Source organism: Saccoglossus kowalevskii, chromosome 18, assembly GCF_978046115.1.
Source record: "Saccoglossus kowalevskii chromosome 18, keSacKowa6.1, whole genome shotgun sequence".
NCBI classification, from domain to species: Eukaryota; Metazoa; Hemichordata; class Enteropneusta; family Harrimaniidae; genus Saccoglossus; species Saccoglossus kowalevskii.
The window spans coordinates 7,941,969-7,959,871 of record NC_140658.1 but is presented as its reverse complement, the minus strand read 5'-3'; the positions used below and the strand labels follow the sequence as shown (position 1 = coordinate 7,959,871).

Genomic DNA, 17,903 nt, shown 5'->3' with positions numbered 1-17,903 from the left:
TCATATTTGTAATAATTATTAACGTTCAAACTGAAATTAGGAACTTTGATTGACCGATTGAATGACATTACACATTCGTCAAATGATGCCGCGTGTACTGTGCTCTTTGATTGAAAGGTTAGATTTAACTGCTATTGAATTTTATAAGGATTTATAAAAAAAAGTATGCTGTGCTGACAGTATAGTGATGTCGGTTGGCCGAGTGTAACAATGGTCAATATATGAATACTGGTTGTACACTTAGCAGTGAAATAGGAGTACACACTGCCCACTATTCACAATGCTACAGACTCGTGGCATTCATGGAGGGAAATGTGGTGTTCAGTCTTACAGAGATTTAGCCGGGAAGGATATACCACTTCTTGATTCCTTGTCTATTGAAACACTATGATGAGCATATACAATATCTTAAGATTAGTGTGCTCATCAGATAGAAGTGTCCAAACGGTCAACACTACGTTAAAAACTTTCCGTTTTCGACATTTTTTAGGGAAAAAACTAACAAAAAAAATTGTACTCTTTATGCACCTAAAAATAATTTTCATAATTACCGATTACACAAGAATATTACAGAAAAAATATAATTTGCCGTATTTTCTATATTTTGCTTTTTATTTGTCTTGAATTATTACTGAAAGAAGCTAAATAAAAATACAAACTATGTAGTTTGCTAACAACAATAGTGTGTTCAATGAACAATAAGTTATTTCGGAGAAATACTGTATTTTTCTGCTTAAAAACTAAAGAATTTCACAATGTCGAAAACGGAAGGTCTTTTTTCGCAATGATGGTCGTAAACTGAATATATGGAATACCACAGATATGTTGCATTTCAAAACTATCCTAAAGCTCGAACGTCAAACAATATCTGGTAATTAAGCAAGTGTTCACATCAGTGTACTGTACACATAATTGGCCCTTGCTGAGCACAATGATTTAAAGCATACTTTTATAGTGTTTGGATAATTCAGTCATATTAGCTATGGTAATCACCTGATTCGTTAAAGTTGCAAGATCGGAGTGAATAAAAACAATAAAATAATTATTGTATGCATAGATGTCATGTAAATCGGTGAGTGATATTGTTATTGCCAATGTGTACACACCTAATACACAAGTGTTACGACACTACAGTCAAACATAGCCATTGCATTTGTATGCTTTATTTCTAATTTAAGATCTAAATTTATTCTTTACACAAGACAAATTGTAAATCTCGTTGGTTACTTAGTGCCGGACAGTGATATCTGTGAAGGAGATACAAAATATTCAGTTACATTTATGTTATGTTATTAGAAGATGAATACATATTTGATAGTTACTAAATTTTTAATTTGAAGTATGTGGAATTTAAATAGAAACACTACAGAAAATTAGTTTTCAAAAACAACTATTATGTGTTGTGGCTTATAAAAATACGTTCACGTTTCACGAACGGTAAAGAAAGTGGTGAATGATTGAAACGTATAAACACCTGGACACATATTTCGATGTGCAATGTATTTATATTTTGTCATGAGTTTTGACATAGCTAGTTACATTTCAGTCTACATTATTGGCCAACGAACAAGGTTTGAGAATTTTGTTCACAATGTACTATGTTGAAATGCAACAATGGAATCATAATATGATAAAAAAAATATTTACCTAAATAAAAGCAAAATACATCTGGTGTCGGTTGCGTGAAACTTTACCATGGAACACAGCAAATTCGTTCTTTTTTATCTTTACAATCTTTTTCACAACTTGGTTCATATGACTGGTATTCATTGTCATTGCAGTGTTTTTTACGGCATTGGCCATTACAATCATATTTACACGCTTCCTCATCTAAATTACACAAAAAAGTTAAACATGTTAAAATAAAGTTTGATTTCATGGGTTAAAGTGTAGGTGTACAGTACGAAATACAGCTTGTTCATGATATAAAGGAATTCTCAATATATATAAAAAAACATGTTCTCAGATTTTTAAGTGTAAAATCTTACCTGGCACACAACACCTATAATCCGTTGGACACGTTGCAACACACTCATCTACAGGTTCCGCATCTTGTTCACGACGTTTGCAATGTTTACGACATGTACCACCACAGGTAGTTTCGCAGTCATATTCAAGGGTTACATTATCTGAGAATGCATATATACGTTTTGTAAAATCTAATTCACAAACACAATGTAGAAAGTGGTAAAGTTTCCCATATCACTGTTGAATCAATATACAATGTCAGAATAAATGTATTGAACATAAATCCGCGTGAAATATACATGCAACGTACCTTTCACACAGCATATTCGACCTTTTTTATCATCACAATCTTTTAGGCAGCTTGGATTATCTGACTCATATTCATCTCTGTTACAATATTTTTTACGGCATTGTCCATTACACTCACTTTCACACTCCTTATAATCTAAATCATTCAAAAAAGAAAGCAGATCTATCTTTAATCGAATTGATTTCACTAGGACAATGCAAGTGTTTAATACCTTGTTTATGATAAAATTAAGTTCTGAATACTGGAACGATTGTATAAACATATTTAGATTAGTAAATTATCATCATATTATGTGAAATCTTACCTGGTACACAACATCTATAATCTATTGGACAACTTGCAACACATCCTTCCACGGGTTCCGCATCTTGTTCAGTGCGTTTGCAATGTTTACGACATGTACCACCACAGTCTGCTTCGCATTCACTTGGGGGTGCTGAAAAAAACGTATACGTTTTGTGAAATCTAGTATTTGTTCGGAGCATAAATTAGCCTTTTATTTAGAGAAATCAGAGAAATTATTATTTCCCGTATCAATGTTGAACCAATATACAATGTTTTTAAGAACAAATTCATTGGTTAGAATTTGCGTGAAAACTTACCTTTTACACAGCATATCTGACCATTGTTATCTTCACAATAATGGATGCAGCTTGGATTAGTTGTCTCGATTTCATCGTCATCGCAGTTGTTTGTACGGCATTGGCCATTACACTCACTTTCACACTCATTATTCACACCATCTGTATCTACACAAGTCAAAAAGTCAATCTCGTTAAAATAAAGAATATTCACACCAGTTTTACATGAAGTACAACATGTAATCTGATAAAAGTAAGTTTCGAATATAAAACAAACGTATATATTGTTTATTTCTGAAATTGTACTTGTCACCCGACAACTGAAAAACAACGAACACAGTGGCTGTAGACAATTGGATAAAGATAATATCAAAATTGTAGTTGTACATTGGACTGGCGCAGTCGGGGCGATTAATTTGTTTTTGTAGTTCAAGTAAAATACAAAAAATCGCGAAATGGAGGTGTGAGCGCAAAATCCCCTGTAACTGTGAAATCACCCCGACTGGTTTATTCTGCATGGCCCTCTATCGGCACTGCAGGAACCCGGCGATTTTTCAACGGGTAATTATGTTAATAATGTTCTAATTGACAATCATCTAAGCCAATCACAACGTCTCTTCAACTGATCTCTGACCGAGAAGACGTCGGCTGGTTGTAGCAACCGATTTTGTTTTAATTATACGAATAGTACGAGTTACTTTTTTACAAATTGTGATGAATTAGAAACGACGACTACGACAAACTCGAATTTCAACGTGCCGCCATGTTATGTCTGCACTGTGACCTTTGCCATGTTCACCTCATTTTGCACGTGTTTCCGCGCCCACCTGTGGGCATTCATGAATATTTAATAGCAATGAATTTCCTACAGAATAAATCAGTCGGGGTGATTTCGCGCTAACATCTCCATATCGCGATTTTTTTTATTTTATTTTAACTACAAAAAATAAATTAATCGCCCCGACTGTGCCAGTCTAGTTGTACATGATAAATCGTAAATAAAAGGATAGTTATTCATTTATTTCACCGACATCATTATCTGACAATGGACTTGGGCTCAATATCAGATTAGGATATAAGAGACAACACAACTCAAGCGTGCACATACAAGTAATACATCAGTTGCTCCGCGGAAAGCGGCTACCTTTTGCACAAAATCAATTGAGTCTTTTTCTCGCATTAACACGGGACCGACAGCTTGACCTTTCCAACGCAGGAATGCCATTCTCCCGTTTCTCCGCTAATTTGCAGCCGATCATGGGAGTTAAACTTACAATTAGATGATAACGATACGAACACGATAACCGGTAAGCCACACATCAGGTGCTGTTCGTATTCATTTCCTGTTCACCACGTGTACAATGTGTACGACATATACCATCACAGTTTATTTTACCGTCACGGCTGATTTGTCATCAAATACATATGATAAATTTGTATAATCATATTTCAGTACCACAAGGCGACAAAAAAAGAAACCAATTACTTACTTTTTTTACTTCTTCATGCGAAATCAAGGCGAATTTTGTAAATAATAAACTTTGCATACAATTTTTGAAGAAATCAGAGAAATTTGATGCAATTAATGCGGTTGCACATGTTATTTTTCAGATTATTAAACAGACATTTGAACTTTATATTTAAACAATTACCGCGTACATGAATAAAAACGAAATCCAAAATGAATGTTCTTTGAATGGTGAAAACTTACCCGGTACACAGCATATTCGACCATTTTTATCATCACAATCTTTCACGCATATTGAATTATTTGACTCCTTTTCTTCTCTATCGCAGTGTTTTGAACGGCATTCTCCATTGCATATATTTTTGCACTCATTATGATCTAAATCATTCAAATGAAAGCAGACCGTGTTAATCTATTTGATGTCACTAAAAGAACGTTTAATAAGAAGTGTACCTAGTTCATGATAAAATTAAATTCTTAATAATAAAACAAACGTGTATACATTTTTCTCAGATTATTAAGTGTGAAATCTTACCTGGCACACAACACCTATAATCCGTTAGACACGTTGCAACACACTCATCTACAGGTTCCGCATCTTGTTCACCTCGTTTGCAATGTTTACGACATGTACCACCACAGTCTGCTTCGCATTCACTTGGGGGTGCTGAAAAAAACGTATACGTTTTGTGAAATCTAGTATTTGTTCGGAGCATAAATTAGCCTTTTATTTAGAAAAATCAGAGAAATTATTATTTCCCATATCAATGTTGAACCAATATACAATGTTTTTAAGAATAAATTCATTGGTTAGAATTTGCGTGAAAACTTACCTTTTACACAGCATATCTGACCATTGTTATCTTCACAATATTGGATGCAGCTTGGATTAGTTGTCTCGATTTCATCGTCATCGCAGTTGTTTGTACGGCATTGGCCATTACACTCACTTTCACACTCATTATTCACACCATCTGTATCTACACAAGTCAAAAAGTCAATCTCGTTAAAATAAAGAATATTCACACCAGTTTTACATGAAGTACAACATGTAATCTGATAAAAGTAAGTTTCGAATATAAAACAAACGTATATATTGTTTATTTCTGAAATTGTACTTGTCACCCGACAACTGAAAAACAACGAACACAGTGGCTGTAGACAATTGGATAAAGATAATATCAAAATTGTAGTTGTACATTGGACTGGCGCAGTCGGGGCGATTAATTTGTTTATGTAGTTCAAATAAAATACAAAAAATCGCGAAATGGAGGTGTGAGCGCAAAATCCCCTGTAACTGTGAAATCACCCCGACTGGTTTATTCTGCATGGCCCTCTATCGGCACTTCAGGAACCCGGCGATTTTTCAACGGGTAATTATGTTAATAATGTTCTAATTGACAATCATCTAAGCCAATCACAACGTCTCTTCAACTGATCTCTGGCCGAGAAGACGTCGGCTGGTTGTAGCAGCCGATTTTGTTTTAATTATACGAATAGTACGAGTTACTTTTTTACAAATTGTGATGAATTAGAAACGACGACTACGACAAACTCGAATTTCAACGTGCCGCCATGTTATGTCTGCACTGTGACCTTTGCCATGTTCACCTCATTTTGCACGTGTTTCCGCGCCCACCTGTGGGCATTCATGAATATTTAATAGCAATGAATTTCCTACAGAATAAACCAGTCGGGGTGATTTCGCGCTAACATCTCCATATCGCGAATTTTTTTATTTTATTTTAACTACAAAAAATAAATTAATCGCCCCGACTGTGCCAGTCTAGTTGTACATGATAAATCGTAAATAAAAGGATAGTTATTCATTTATTTCACCGACATCATTATCTGACAATGGACTTGAGCTCAATATCAGATTAGGATATAAGAGACAACACAACTCAAGCGTGCACATACAAGTAATACATCAGTTGCTCCGCGGAAAGCGGCTACCTTTTGCACAAAATCAATTGAGTCTTTTTCTCGCATTAACACGGGACCGACAGCTTGACCTTTCCAACGCAGGAATGCCATTCTCCCGTTTCTCCGCTAATTTGCAGCCGATCATGGGAGTTAAACTTACAATTAGATGATAACGATACGAACACGATAACCGGTAAGCCACACATCAGGTGCTGTTCGTATTCATTTCCTGTTCACCACGTGTACAATGTGTACGACATATACCATCACAGTTTATTTTACCGTCATGGCTGATTTGTCATCAAATACATATGATAAATTTGTATAATCATATTTCAGTACCACAAGGCGACAAAAAAAGAAACCAATTACTTACTTTTTTTACTTCTTCATGCGAAATCAAGGCAAATTTTGTAAATAATAAACTTTGCATACAATTTTTGAAGAAATCAGAGAAATTTGATGCAATTAATGCGGTTGCACATGTTATTTTTCAGATTATTAAACAGACATTTGAACTTTATATTTAAACAATTACCGCGTACATGAATAAAAACGAAATCCAAAATGAATGTTCTTTGAATGGTGAAAACTTACCCGGTACACAGCATATTCGACCATTTTTATCATCACAATCTTTCACGCATATTGAATTATTTGACTCCTTTTCTTCTCTATCGCAGTGTTTTGAACGGCATTCTCCATTGCATATATTTTTGCACTCATTATGATCTAAATCATTCAAATGAAAGCAGACCGTGTTAATCTATTTGATGTCACTAAAAGAACGTTTAATAAGAAGTGTACCTAGTTCATGATAAAATTAAATTCTTAATAATAAAACAAACGTGTATACATTTTTCTCAGATTATTAAGTGTGAAATCTTACCTGGCACACAACACCTATAATCCGTTAGACACGTTGCAACACACTCATCTACAGGTTCCGCATCTTGTTCACCTCGTTTGCAATGTTTACGACATGTACCACCACAGGTACTTTCGCAGTCATATTCGGTTGGATCATCATCTGCAAATCAAATACACATATCATAAAATATAATCACAATTACATTATAGAAAGAGTTAAGGAAGGAAGTTCGAAGCGTGTGTTTTTTTTTATTGATCTTTCTGTAAAATCAAGGTCGATTATGTCGATATACTAAACTACAGTTTATGAAGAATATAAGAGAAAAGTGAAAAGTCTGGCTGATCATGTTAATTTCCAAATTAGTGTTGAACCAATGTACAATGTTATTGACCAGAAATTCAGTTTTATTAATTTCCATCAACATAAATTATAAAAAATCGTGAAAACTTACCTACCACACAGCATATCCGACCTTTATTATCAGCACAATCTTGTACGCAGCTAGGATTAGTTGATTCAATTTCATTGTCATTGCAGTGTTTTTTACGGCATTGACCATCACAATCACTTGCACACTCATTACCTACAACACCTACACCGGTCAACAAAGGAATCTTGTTAAAGCGAAGAATGTTTACTTCTATATACCGTGATCATCAAATGTAGCATGATAAAATTAAATTCTAAATCTAAAAGTCTCTCAGAATGTTTAGTGTGAAATCGTACATGTCACCGAGAAAAATACGAGCACAACGACTGTAGACAATTAAAAAAGTAATACCTAAATTGTAGTAGTACGTGTGACAAATCTCAAATGATCAGATGACGAATGAATGAATGACAAACACGGATGCGTGATATCGATCATCATCCAAACAAATAAAACCTATAGTTGAGTGAAAACTTACCTCCCACACAGCATATCCGACCTTTGTTTTCAGCACAATCGTTCATGCAGCTTGGATTATCCGATTCATGCTCATTGTCATTGCAGTGTTTCTTACGGCATGTGCCATCACACTCACTCGCACACTCATCTACATCATTGACAAAAACACATCTTGTAAAAGTGGAAAGTATTTACACCATTATAATACAAAGGATACCTTGATGAATGAATGTATACTTTTTTTCTTATTGCTTATTTTGCAGCCGACCGTGGGAGTCGAACCCACAATTTCATGATGCGGAGACGATAAACATTAAGCCACACTTCTGGTGTCACGTGTCCAAATTAATTGCAATGTGTCCTCGCTCCATTTTTATCATTACAATTACAATATTGTACGCTTGGATACACAAATTTTATGAATAATTTAAAATTTAATTAGGCATCTTAAAAATAATGTACCAGACATTTTCGAACATACCAAGCCACTGTTTTAAAAAAAATGATAATCAATCAAATCCTTCAGAATTTCGTCACACTATACACAAGTCTGCAAGTCAATATTTTTGATTCGTACGTACAGCGAGTCAAAAAAACAAGTGTTAATTTATGTGAAATGAAATGTTTATCGTCATATCAATATATAATACGTCGTATTATATCATATGGTAGTTGAAAACTTCGACATTATTAATAGATATTTTGAAGTAAATGATCTGATTTAAGATTTGTATCATGCCAGACAGTAACTGAATACGGAACTTATAGAATATACAACACTCACCGTGGTCTTTATTGCCGTTAGAAAGGGTAATAAACTGGAATAAAAATAATTACCATTATTGAAATAATACTACATTTGATTAAGACAGACAGACATACAGACAGATTACCTTTACAAACCCACACTAGCTGACACATACCTGGTGTTGGTTTTTATGGTGCAGCGCATACACTCATCACCACCCACTGACTCATGCAATTATCCGTAGTAACACAGACTAGCCGACACATTCATGCTTTACCATCAATCATGTTAATTTTTGATGTGGTAGAAGTCATGATAACATTATGTTCATGTTTTGTACTAAAACTGAGTAATATTTATATTATATAAGTGGTACTTACACAGATCAACGCTACAAGCGTTAACAGAGAATGACTGAAATTCATTTTAAATGTATCTTCACTCGAAGCAATGTACACACGCTGACAGACGAGTCCTGGCTGTGTGAATAGTTTTCAGTTTAGTTATATTTATATGTTACATCACCGGGTACATCAAAGAGCAGAGTTGTGGTGAAACAAACAGTATTTACCATATGTTTAGACAATATCTGCAAGAAACTTTAATGCGATTATACATCCGATGTGCCAACACAACAGCGTGCTGAGTTTACAAATTTTGTATTACTCAGATATGCACGAACCGGATGCTCTGAACCAAATCGTTTTATTCATGTTAATATGTGAGCACCATTCCCGAAACTACGCTACTATAATTGTTTCCGCACTGCCATTATTATACCAAGTGTTTTACCTTAAACCATTCCTTGATGTGGACAGGTGCGAATTCAGTCAATAATCAATTAAACTAGATGGAACAATTAATAAAACGATAAAAAGCTGTAATGAGTTCCAATTACTCCTCATCATATAATTAAATTGTCTTTGTCAAGGTGATACATTCATTTGAATTGCATGTGACCTTAGTTCTAATTACTTAATTAATGAGACAGTTATTACGGTATACGGTGATTGAAATTAACATTCCAAACTCACATTGACTATTTCTATATATTATGTGAATTGCTGTCAGCAGAATATTCCAATGAGATTATGCAGTATATGTGCTGTGAATACGAATGCATTGTAATTATAGGTTTCCACACCATACGACCATGTCAGTTTTTGACTACAACTATTAGAGTCTGATACGATTTGTATAATACGTACATATAATAGTTGTGGCGAGTTTATTAAATGTAATTTAATGTTTATCATAAAGGGGTAAATTTTGTATTAATAATCATGATTGTGTATCACTGGGACGTATTGTACCGCATAGGATTAATCATAATATAACTGGAGAGTTGTTTATTATTTGGTGCAGCATAGCCTTAGGTGTGTCGCTGAGTTTTTGATGTGTATAATCCCATTTCGAAAACGGTAACTGAATATGGTTCGTACGTGTCTGGCTTCTTAACTATCATTTAATTACGCTAATTTGTGTCAATGTGCTATGAATAAATTATAATCACATACCTCACCTCACTTAAAACTATTAATTCGTTGACAATCAATTATCTACGTGTGTAGTCAGTGAGGTATCCAGTAAAGTTTTAGTAAAGTAATCGTTATTTCCAAAGTAGATACCTAAATTCGCATTATCGGTAAATATATTGATGTGAATATGCAGGTATATGTTACGAGTTTACAAATGATTTTTAATTATAACAATACCATATATTTATAATCAGAATATGGTTTGACTGAGAGCACTTAAGTCTGATGCATAATGATATTTTTTTTTTCAATTTATTTGTATTGGCTAGATCATTAAACGTAATTTAGTGTCCATTATAAAGTTGTAATTTTAGTCATCAAATAATTCGCACATATTGTGCCGCATAAGATTAATTATAATATATGGAGAGCTGTTATTATTTTGTGCAACATAGCCTAAGGTGTGTCTTGATCGGTGAGCCTTTGATGTGTAAAATATCATTTGAAATCCGATAACTGGATTCGCTTTGTACGTGTATAGCTTCACAAGAAGTATAATTGGTTGCATTACGTTAATATGTGCTAAGAAGTAATTAACATTACAAACCTCACTTTAATTACAAACAGAGTTAGTTATTGACTTTGTGTAGTCAGAATGGTTCCCAGTTATTTAAAAGTGGAAATAACATACCAAACAGTGGATTTTGATATTGGAGAAATTTTGAAAACACAAAACAAACGACTGTCAGAAATTAACAAAAGAAACTATAACAACTGCCAAGTATGCTGCACTACATAGTAAAAACAGTAAGAAAAATGTATATGGAGTTGATCCCCATATATCATTCTAAGTAATAATCATATAGTTTCTGTTTAAAACCTGAGAACTACATCAGACGGATTAGTATTCCCATCACATATAAGTTGTCACATGTTTCTTCTTAAATAGTCACCTAAATTATCTGTAAATCTAAGCACGTTTTGTACGTCATGTGTTTATTTAAGGTAGCGAGAGTATTATTTGTGTTGAAAATTACGATTTTCACATTTATTTATTAATTGATGAAATGCACTATAAACTTTCATCTGATAAAGTCAACGTAACCTAGAATGTCATGTAAGTTGGTTAAAATGTTGATTTTCTGAAGGGAAGCAAGGCAGCTTCAGTAGTGTTTTCCAAAATCAACAACACAGGTTTAATCTGTGTGCCTATAAGTTTCAAAGATTAACTCAAGACAAAGCAATGTTAGGATGTGTTATCAGTAGCTATCTGACACACAATGAGTGTTTCCAAACATTTGAGTGGTTTGTCTCCGCCCCTGTTTATTTCACAGATTAGTCATTTGCATATAAATGTATCAGACACAAGGTCACACAGCCACTAAAATAAATCATTGATTTTGGTGTTTTCATCTGCCGATTTTATCGAATTATAGCTATCCCATTCCTTTATTTTTTGGTTTCCAATAGCCTTACACATTTGGATGCCCCCTACACATGTTAAAACAGACCTTGAAGGAAAAACAAATCGTTTGTGCCGATAAACAAGCTTGAAAATCTTTGCTGTGACTTCATGGACGTTTTCTAGGAGTTTATGTTTTTCAAAATACAAGGTCTTTAACAAATAATAACGTATACTTATTGTCGTCGGATTAACACCAAATTTTCACAGCTTTAAGGTGACAATGAGAGGAACTTGAATGTGTCCAGACAAGCTATTTCATGGATTATTTACCAATGTGTTGTGGTTTGAGTTGGGGGCAATGCGACTACTACTAGTAGGACACTACTTTTCAAAACGCGCTGCTTGAATAAAACTGACCAGACACATTCAATTTACCAGACTATTGAACAACTAGGAAAAGTGAAAAAAACCTTCTTATCACCAGCATAAATGCGTAATTATTTTTTTTACAAAAAAAATTATTTTTTCACTTTTGATTGAGTAACGCACCGTAGAATGCAGTTACGGGCATGGCAAACACACATTTGAAAAGCTTGAAGTCTGGCGATTCCAAAAATATATACTTTCCTGGGTCTATTTGTAGTCGTTTGGTCACAATTAGAAGATGAAAACAAGTATGCAAATAATAGTCCCGCTACCTTAAATTATGTGACAAGTACTAACGTTCATGTATTTTTATTTCAAACAGAAATATTAATTATTTAAATTCAAAGTATCGGTGAAGTATATGTGCAGCTTTTACGATGTTTTTTTAATCTTCGAGTTTACACACCATGCGTTAGTTTTAGGGCAGGTTTCAATCAAACTACTCACCAATTTTGCAATAAGTTCGTAATAAATTCTTGCACATTAAGAAAAAATAACCAAAGCTTTTTCATGATCAGTGGATGAAATCAATCATGAATATTTTATGCCAGGTTCGACAGATATGAAAGTTTATCACTTTAATGCGTCAGTGTTCTACTATAACTATGTGAGTTTTTCACATCCATGGAGTGCTTGGGATAGAACCTCTATGATGCAGTGAACTGGTAGAAGTTGGGTGTTTCTTCCCACTGTTTATAGTGGTGATAGTTGTTTAATACCGTGCATGCAAGGCACATATTACTGCTGAAATACATTGGTCGAACAAATATATGAGTTCTGTTGACAAGATCACTTAAAGCAGGAAGGTCGTCACCTGCGCACGCGCAGGAATTGAGTCACAAGCGACGGAAACAACATAAACTAAAATCGCAAAGGCTCATGGGTAGACGTTTGCTTGTAAACAATGACACGCTATGACCATCTGGCACATGCGCAGGTGACGACTCCCCCGCTTTAAGAAGCAAAACAAGTTTGGTAGCAACATTGTTCACATGCAGATGACTAATACTAAAACGAATTTTTGCAGACATGAAATATCATAGTGCTATATGTATCAAAATATGGCACATGTAAACATGTTTAATAATGCAGAATGCAGAGACCAAGCTGAATATATGTTTAACTATAAGCATGAAATCAACTTGGGGATTGGGAAACCTTTCAGACAGCCATTCAGATGCATACCTCCAGCACTCTATGATAAGGTGATGGCACAGATGAGGGGTGAGTTGAACAATAGGGTGATGCAGGAATCGAGTAATCCATGTGTGTCTTCAATCTTTTCATTGAGGAAATAAGACAGATTGGCGCAGATAAGTGTTGAATGCCACATAGTGCTACCATTAAAGATGTGTACTCCATCTAGTTCATAGAAGAAAGTATGGAAGTACTTGTAACTGTGTGTTTTTTTATAAATGAAAGTGAATACCTTCAGATTGTTATGGACAGAAAAGGATATCCCCAAAGACAGCATTTGTCACTACATCTTGGCTATACCACTATACCACTATACCACTGTCCTGTTTTGTTTAGAACAAATTATTGAACAGTGCTCAAAAAAAGAAAAGCTTGTATTATTTAGGTGATGTGATATTCACCCCCATAACATTAGAGGAGCACTTGAATTTGTTAACGTATATTTAAAAGTATGCATTTCTGTAAGTGTGAAATGTCTGGGGCATGTTGTATATCCAGATGTGTAGATTAGGAAAGGATCATGTCATTGAAAAAACAGTCGATACCCTAGAATGTTTATGAAGGCCGCATTTTCTCTGAATTTGCTCACTCCTGTACATTATTTGTATTATGGTACAGGAGATGGGACTGTAGAAAAGATTCTACCGTACTAGAGACTTGGGCGCCATTGAAACACCTATAATATCAACAGCCTATGACGCTGACATTTGTGGACAAAAGACGTTATATTTATAATAGACAATTTTACAAAGTACACAGCGAGAGTGCAAAAAAAGACACTACAAGGAATTCGGTAAAAATGAATACTGGCAAGTGTATGACGCTGATCTAAGGAGGAGGAAAAACACGACGTCACAAAATTGGGTTCATCACAAAAAGGAAAGGTATTGAGCTGCTTTTATTTTAGGACAACTTTGGCATTCAAGGTAAGACAAAGATTGCCAACATATGGGAAGAGTTGAATGGTAAATGCACAGGTATGTGTAAGGCTGAAGATGAACGAGAAAACTAAAAACAAGAAGCAATTGAATGAGTCCACCACCACCGAGTATAATATTAAGACTGAAGTGCCAATGATGCTATCCCTTCGAATTATAGATCAATTGGTCGTCAATAAAGATAGTATTTTCCACACTGATCCACTGGCTACTTGCAAAGGCATACCGCCTGTAGTCCCTCTCGATCACTTACTTGGTATTGATGTTTGTAAGGTGCATTGCTTAGTAGATAATGGTGTATATATACATCACGTACTCATCATACACTCTCAGTACGTCTTTGCTGGTCCAGTGCATGCTGGTCTATCTGTTAGCTGGTTGTGATGTCATCATACATTTTTTGTTGACTAAAAAATTTCTGTTCTGTATTTTTTTTGCTGTTGGTTGTTCAATCAGAGAAGTGTGTGATGGCGTTGATCAATCTTCTAGAGTATCTCTTTAAATATACGCATTTTCAACTTTAATATATTGCAAATATAATTTATTTCCTTCGATAGTGGACGTGTCATGTAATATTTTGAAAACTACACTGTTTACAAAGCATTGTAGTCGGTAGTAACATTTAACCAGATGTTCTACTGGTAAGATTACTCCTTGTAATTTGAGGTTATTTTAGTGGTATTTGAAATAATCTTGAAGTTAAGACGTTCTTAAATATTGCGTTGTCTTCATGCCTTCATGCATATCGCCTATACAAACTTAACATTTCTCAATTGCATTTCTACATTATTCCAATATAATTGCTAGAATTCTTGGGATATTCCAAAGTCTGCTGTGGGTCCATAGTTCTTCTTGTGTCGGTCTTTAGTTCTTGTAATGGTATTTTAGTCATTTCTGATACATTTTATGCTCTTAAATTTGTTGTTTTTAGATAATAGGATTATTATCGACACAGAACAGCTATTATTATTCCAATACACTCGCGTAATAGAAACGTGTGACGCCAAACGGTATCTCAGATAAAAGCTGAAAAAAGCAGAATCATTGAAACTATCGCAAATCGATAATAATATGTTTATTAAACTCTCACCAAAAAAAATCGCGAGAAAAAAAATCGTTTGACGTTTTTTCCGGGATTTAGCGCTGCCTACAACACGTACGTTCGGTGGCAGCCATTTTCTTCAGGTCGAACTAGGACACTATGACTGGAGTAGGTATTTACCGTCTGCAGATGATTGTGTATACTATAGTCTTTTGAAAAAAAGTGAGAGAGTGATGGAATGTCTAATGCAGCATTCAAAAGTAAATGAGGTGGAATTCATGACTCATTGACAATACACTTTAGATATATGTTGGTAAATATACATGAACACTCTTGGTGCGATTTGGACCTTTTATTGTGCATCGATGACTGTGATACACAGGAACTGCTAGTCATGGTAAACACTTCGGATTTGAAGGTTTGTTAGGAACTATAATTGCATGATGTATTTTGACTGCAGCTGATGTAAATAAACATTATGTATACATCTATATAACAGGCATGTTAATTTTTGCAATATTGTTATTCATCGATATGCACAGGTGTCTAGTGCTATATAAATTATCCATTTAATAGTTTAGAATCATCATTGATTGAATGTTCAACTTATGTTGTGCCAGTGTATCATGACTGTAAACGTACAATTGCGATTAGATGAGGGGTAGTTTTATTGAATTCAATTATGACATATTACGATTATCAGCTTGAATATGTGACATGCTAGCCATTCAGATGCAGTTTACTCATGGCTCTTTAAATAATGTATACAGGTAGGGGAGACATGAAGCCTCCAAACGAATTGAAAACATTGTGGGCTATTCTCAAAATGTTATTTCGTTCAAACGCCCCTGAGATCGTGGCTGTGTGCCAAAGTTCGAAGCTGACATAGCTGAAATGTGTGATAATCCAGTGATGAGATAATCACGTCGGTCAAATATGTTTCCAGTGTCAGAATCCCTGGTATTGATAGTATGGGTTCTGATATACACTAGCTATATCCAGTTAACACCGTTGAGGGCGTCTTACCATTGCTCAGTCGCGGAGCTGTTACAGCAATCCCACGGTAAAAACGAGACAACAATTTACTGAAAAACTGGCTGCAATTTAACTTTATGCACAGATTATAACATTTTTACCAAAGCAATATCACTGTGTCTACAGCACGTATTTGGGCAGATTAGCCCTCCTCAGCAGAGTCCCCAGGCAGGGAGTTATTTATACTACCTTCTTAATACGTTACCGTTCATTAAATTAATTCACTTTGTCGTTAAACTTACGGGTTGTGTTAGTATACAGTGAAGGCCTTATAGCCTCCCACATCATATTGAAGCTTGTTATGCTGTGGAAAAAGATTGACACAGACAATATGTAGCCGGTAAGTTTGTCGAACACAATGATGATAGCTCGTTTCCTTTGTGTGATGAACAGTATCTACAGATGCAAGTGTAACAGCGCCTTCATTCATTTGTTCTGTACTGCCTTACTTTATTTTCCATCTCCATTGATGGTGCATTCTACTTCCAAGGTAAAATCACATGACTTTCCCCATAAGGTGCATCAACTATTGTGCCTTGTAGCTGACATTACCAAACTTGTAATACATAGACATATCTAAAGACGACAACAAGCTTTTACTGATCCACTTGATATTTTGTCTATTGCACGTTTGGATAAAATAATATTGATCAATCAAATGGTTCATCCGTCATTTTCGATTTTCAGGAAAAATGGTCAAACGTGGCCGCCATCTTGGATATTTGTTCCTTATGAGTGATTCAACTCGCTATTTTCAATGTGGTATATCTGTCCAATCCTTTATGCTAAACAATGAAATAAATTTCATAACCTTACACTCATCTCTATTTTGAAAAGTGGTCAAAATGTTTAATGTTATAACTTATTATGAGCAAGTGCAATCACTATGCTCAAAATGATACGCACATTCTGTAGATGGTTAACCGTTGGTAATTGGTGATTGGAAAGCTGTAAAATACACATTCAATAATGGAGGCGATGTCAAATGAAGCTGAATGGGTTCAACCCCTTGAAATACTTCTTCATAATGACTTGACTTGACTACCTGTTCTAAAGAGTGGCACTTGAAATTGAGTGTTCTACTGCCTTGGATAATAAGAAACAGGTCAACCTGTATACCTGTATGTACGAAGCCAGTGAATTTGATTCAAGCAAAGAAAACTGCATCTACGTATACAAACACAAATGAACAAAGAACATTTTTTGAAGCACTAAATGTCACAATTGCCTCATTCTCTGTGCTGTTTTGGTGGGTTAAACCACCTTAAATATGCAACAACTGCCACATATAGCACGACGAGGAGATGGGTAGTAAAGAAAGAGTTTGACTGAAGCATATGAAACCAGCTGCAGTGTTCTCAACAGCTGTCACGGCTTACGTCACAAACCCACAAGAACACTGATACAGACAAAATGCAAATGTATACATGTATGAACAATTATGTGAATATGGTGTTGTGTGTTATATGAAGTAGGCGATGTTTTAAGTCTTTTGGTTATGTCATTTGAATCAAGGTTAAAGTACTTGATCGGAGGGAATGATTATATTTGTTCTTCGGAAGTGAATGGCTTATTTGTACTTGACTGTGACCCACCCACCACTCGATTGTAATTTGGCCAG

The 17,903-nt window shown here is 34.9% G+C and overlaps 1 protein-coding gene across 3 annotated transcripts; it reads right to left on the bottom strand.

Moving 5' to 3' along the window:
• Nucleotides 1-1,143: 1,143 nt before the first annotated feature.
• LOC102802833 (uncharacterized) lies at nucleotides 1,144-9,260 on the bottom strand. 3 transcript variants are annotated; one of them, XM_085493350.1, is made up of 15 exons: nucleotides 9,142-9,260; nucleotides 8,798-8,831; nucleotides 8,033-8,161; nucleotides 7,576-7,716; nucleotides 7,143-7,283; nucleotides 6,851-6,985; nucleotides 5,161-5,307; nucleotides 4,863-4,994; nucleotides 4,571-4,705; nucleotides 2,881-3,027; nucleotides 2,583-2,714; nucleotides 2,279-2,413; nucleotides 1,989-2,129; nucleotides 1,648-1,830; nucleotides 1,144-1,247 (listed from the first exon to the last, which is right to left on the bottom strand). In XM_085493350.1, the coding sequence occupies exons 1-14, from the start codon at nucleotides 9,184-9,186 to the stop codon at nucleotides 1,691-1,693; spliced, it is 1,734 nt and encodes a 577-aa protein (XP_085349476.1). In that variant the 5' UTR covers nucleotides 9,187-9,260; the 3' UTR covers nucleotides 1,144-1,247; nucleotides 1,648-1,690. The 3 variants fall into 3 exon arrangements, with proteins under 3 accessions (XP_085349476.1, XP_085349478.1, XP_085349477.1); XM_085493352.1 differs by having other exon boundaries at nucleotides 2,881-3,021; XM_085493351.1 differs by having other exon boundaries at nucleotides 5,161-5,301.
• Between the last annotated feature and the right edge of the window lie 8,643 nt (nucleotides 9,261-17,903).

Coding starts and splice junctions, on each gene's coding strand:
- LOC102802833 (XM_085493350.1), bottom strand. CDS start 9,186: ATGAATTTCAGTCATTCTCTGTTAACGCTTGTAGCGTTGATCTGT. Junction 8,162..8,797: donor TAACGGCAATAAAGACCACG/GTGAGTGTTGTA, acceptor TCAATGATGTAG/ATGAGTGTGCGAGTGAGTGT. Junction 7,284..7,575: donor TCGGATATGCTGTGTGGTAG/GTAAGTTTTCAC, acceptor TTTGATTTGCAG/ATGATGATCCAACCGAATAT.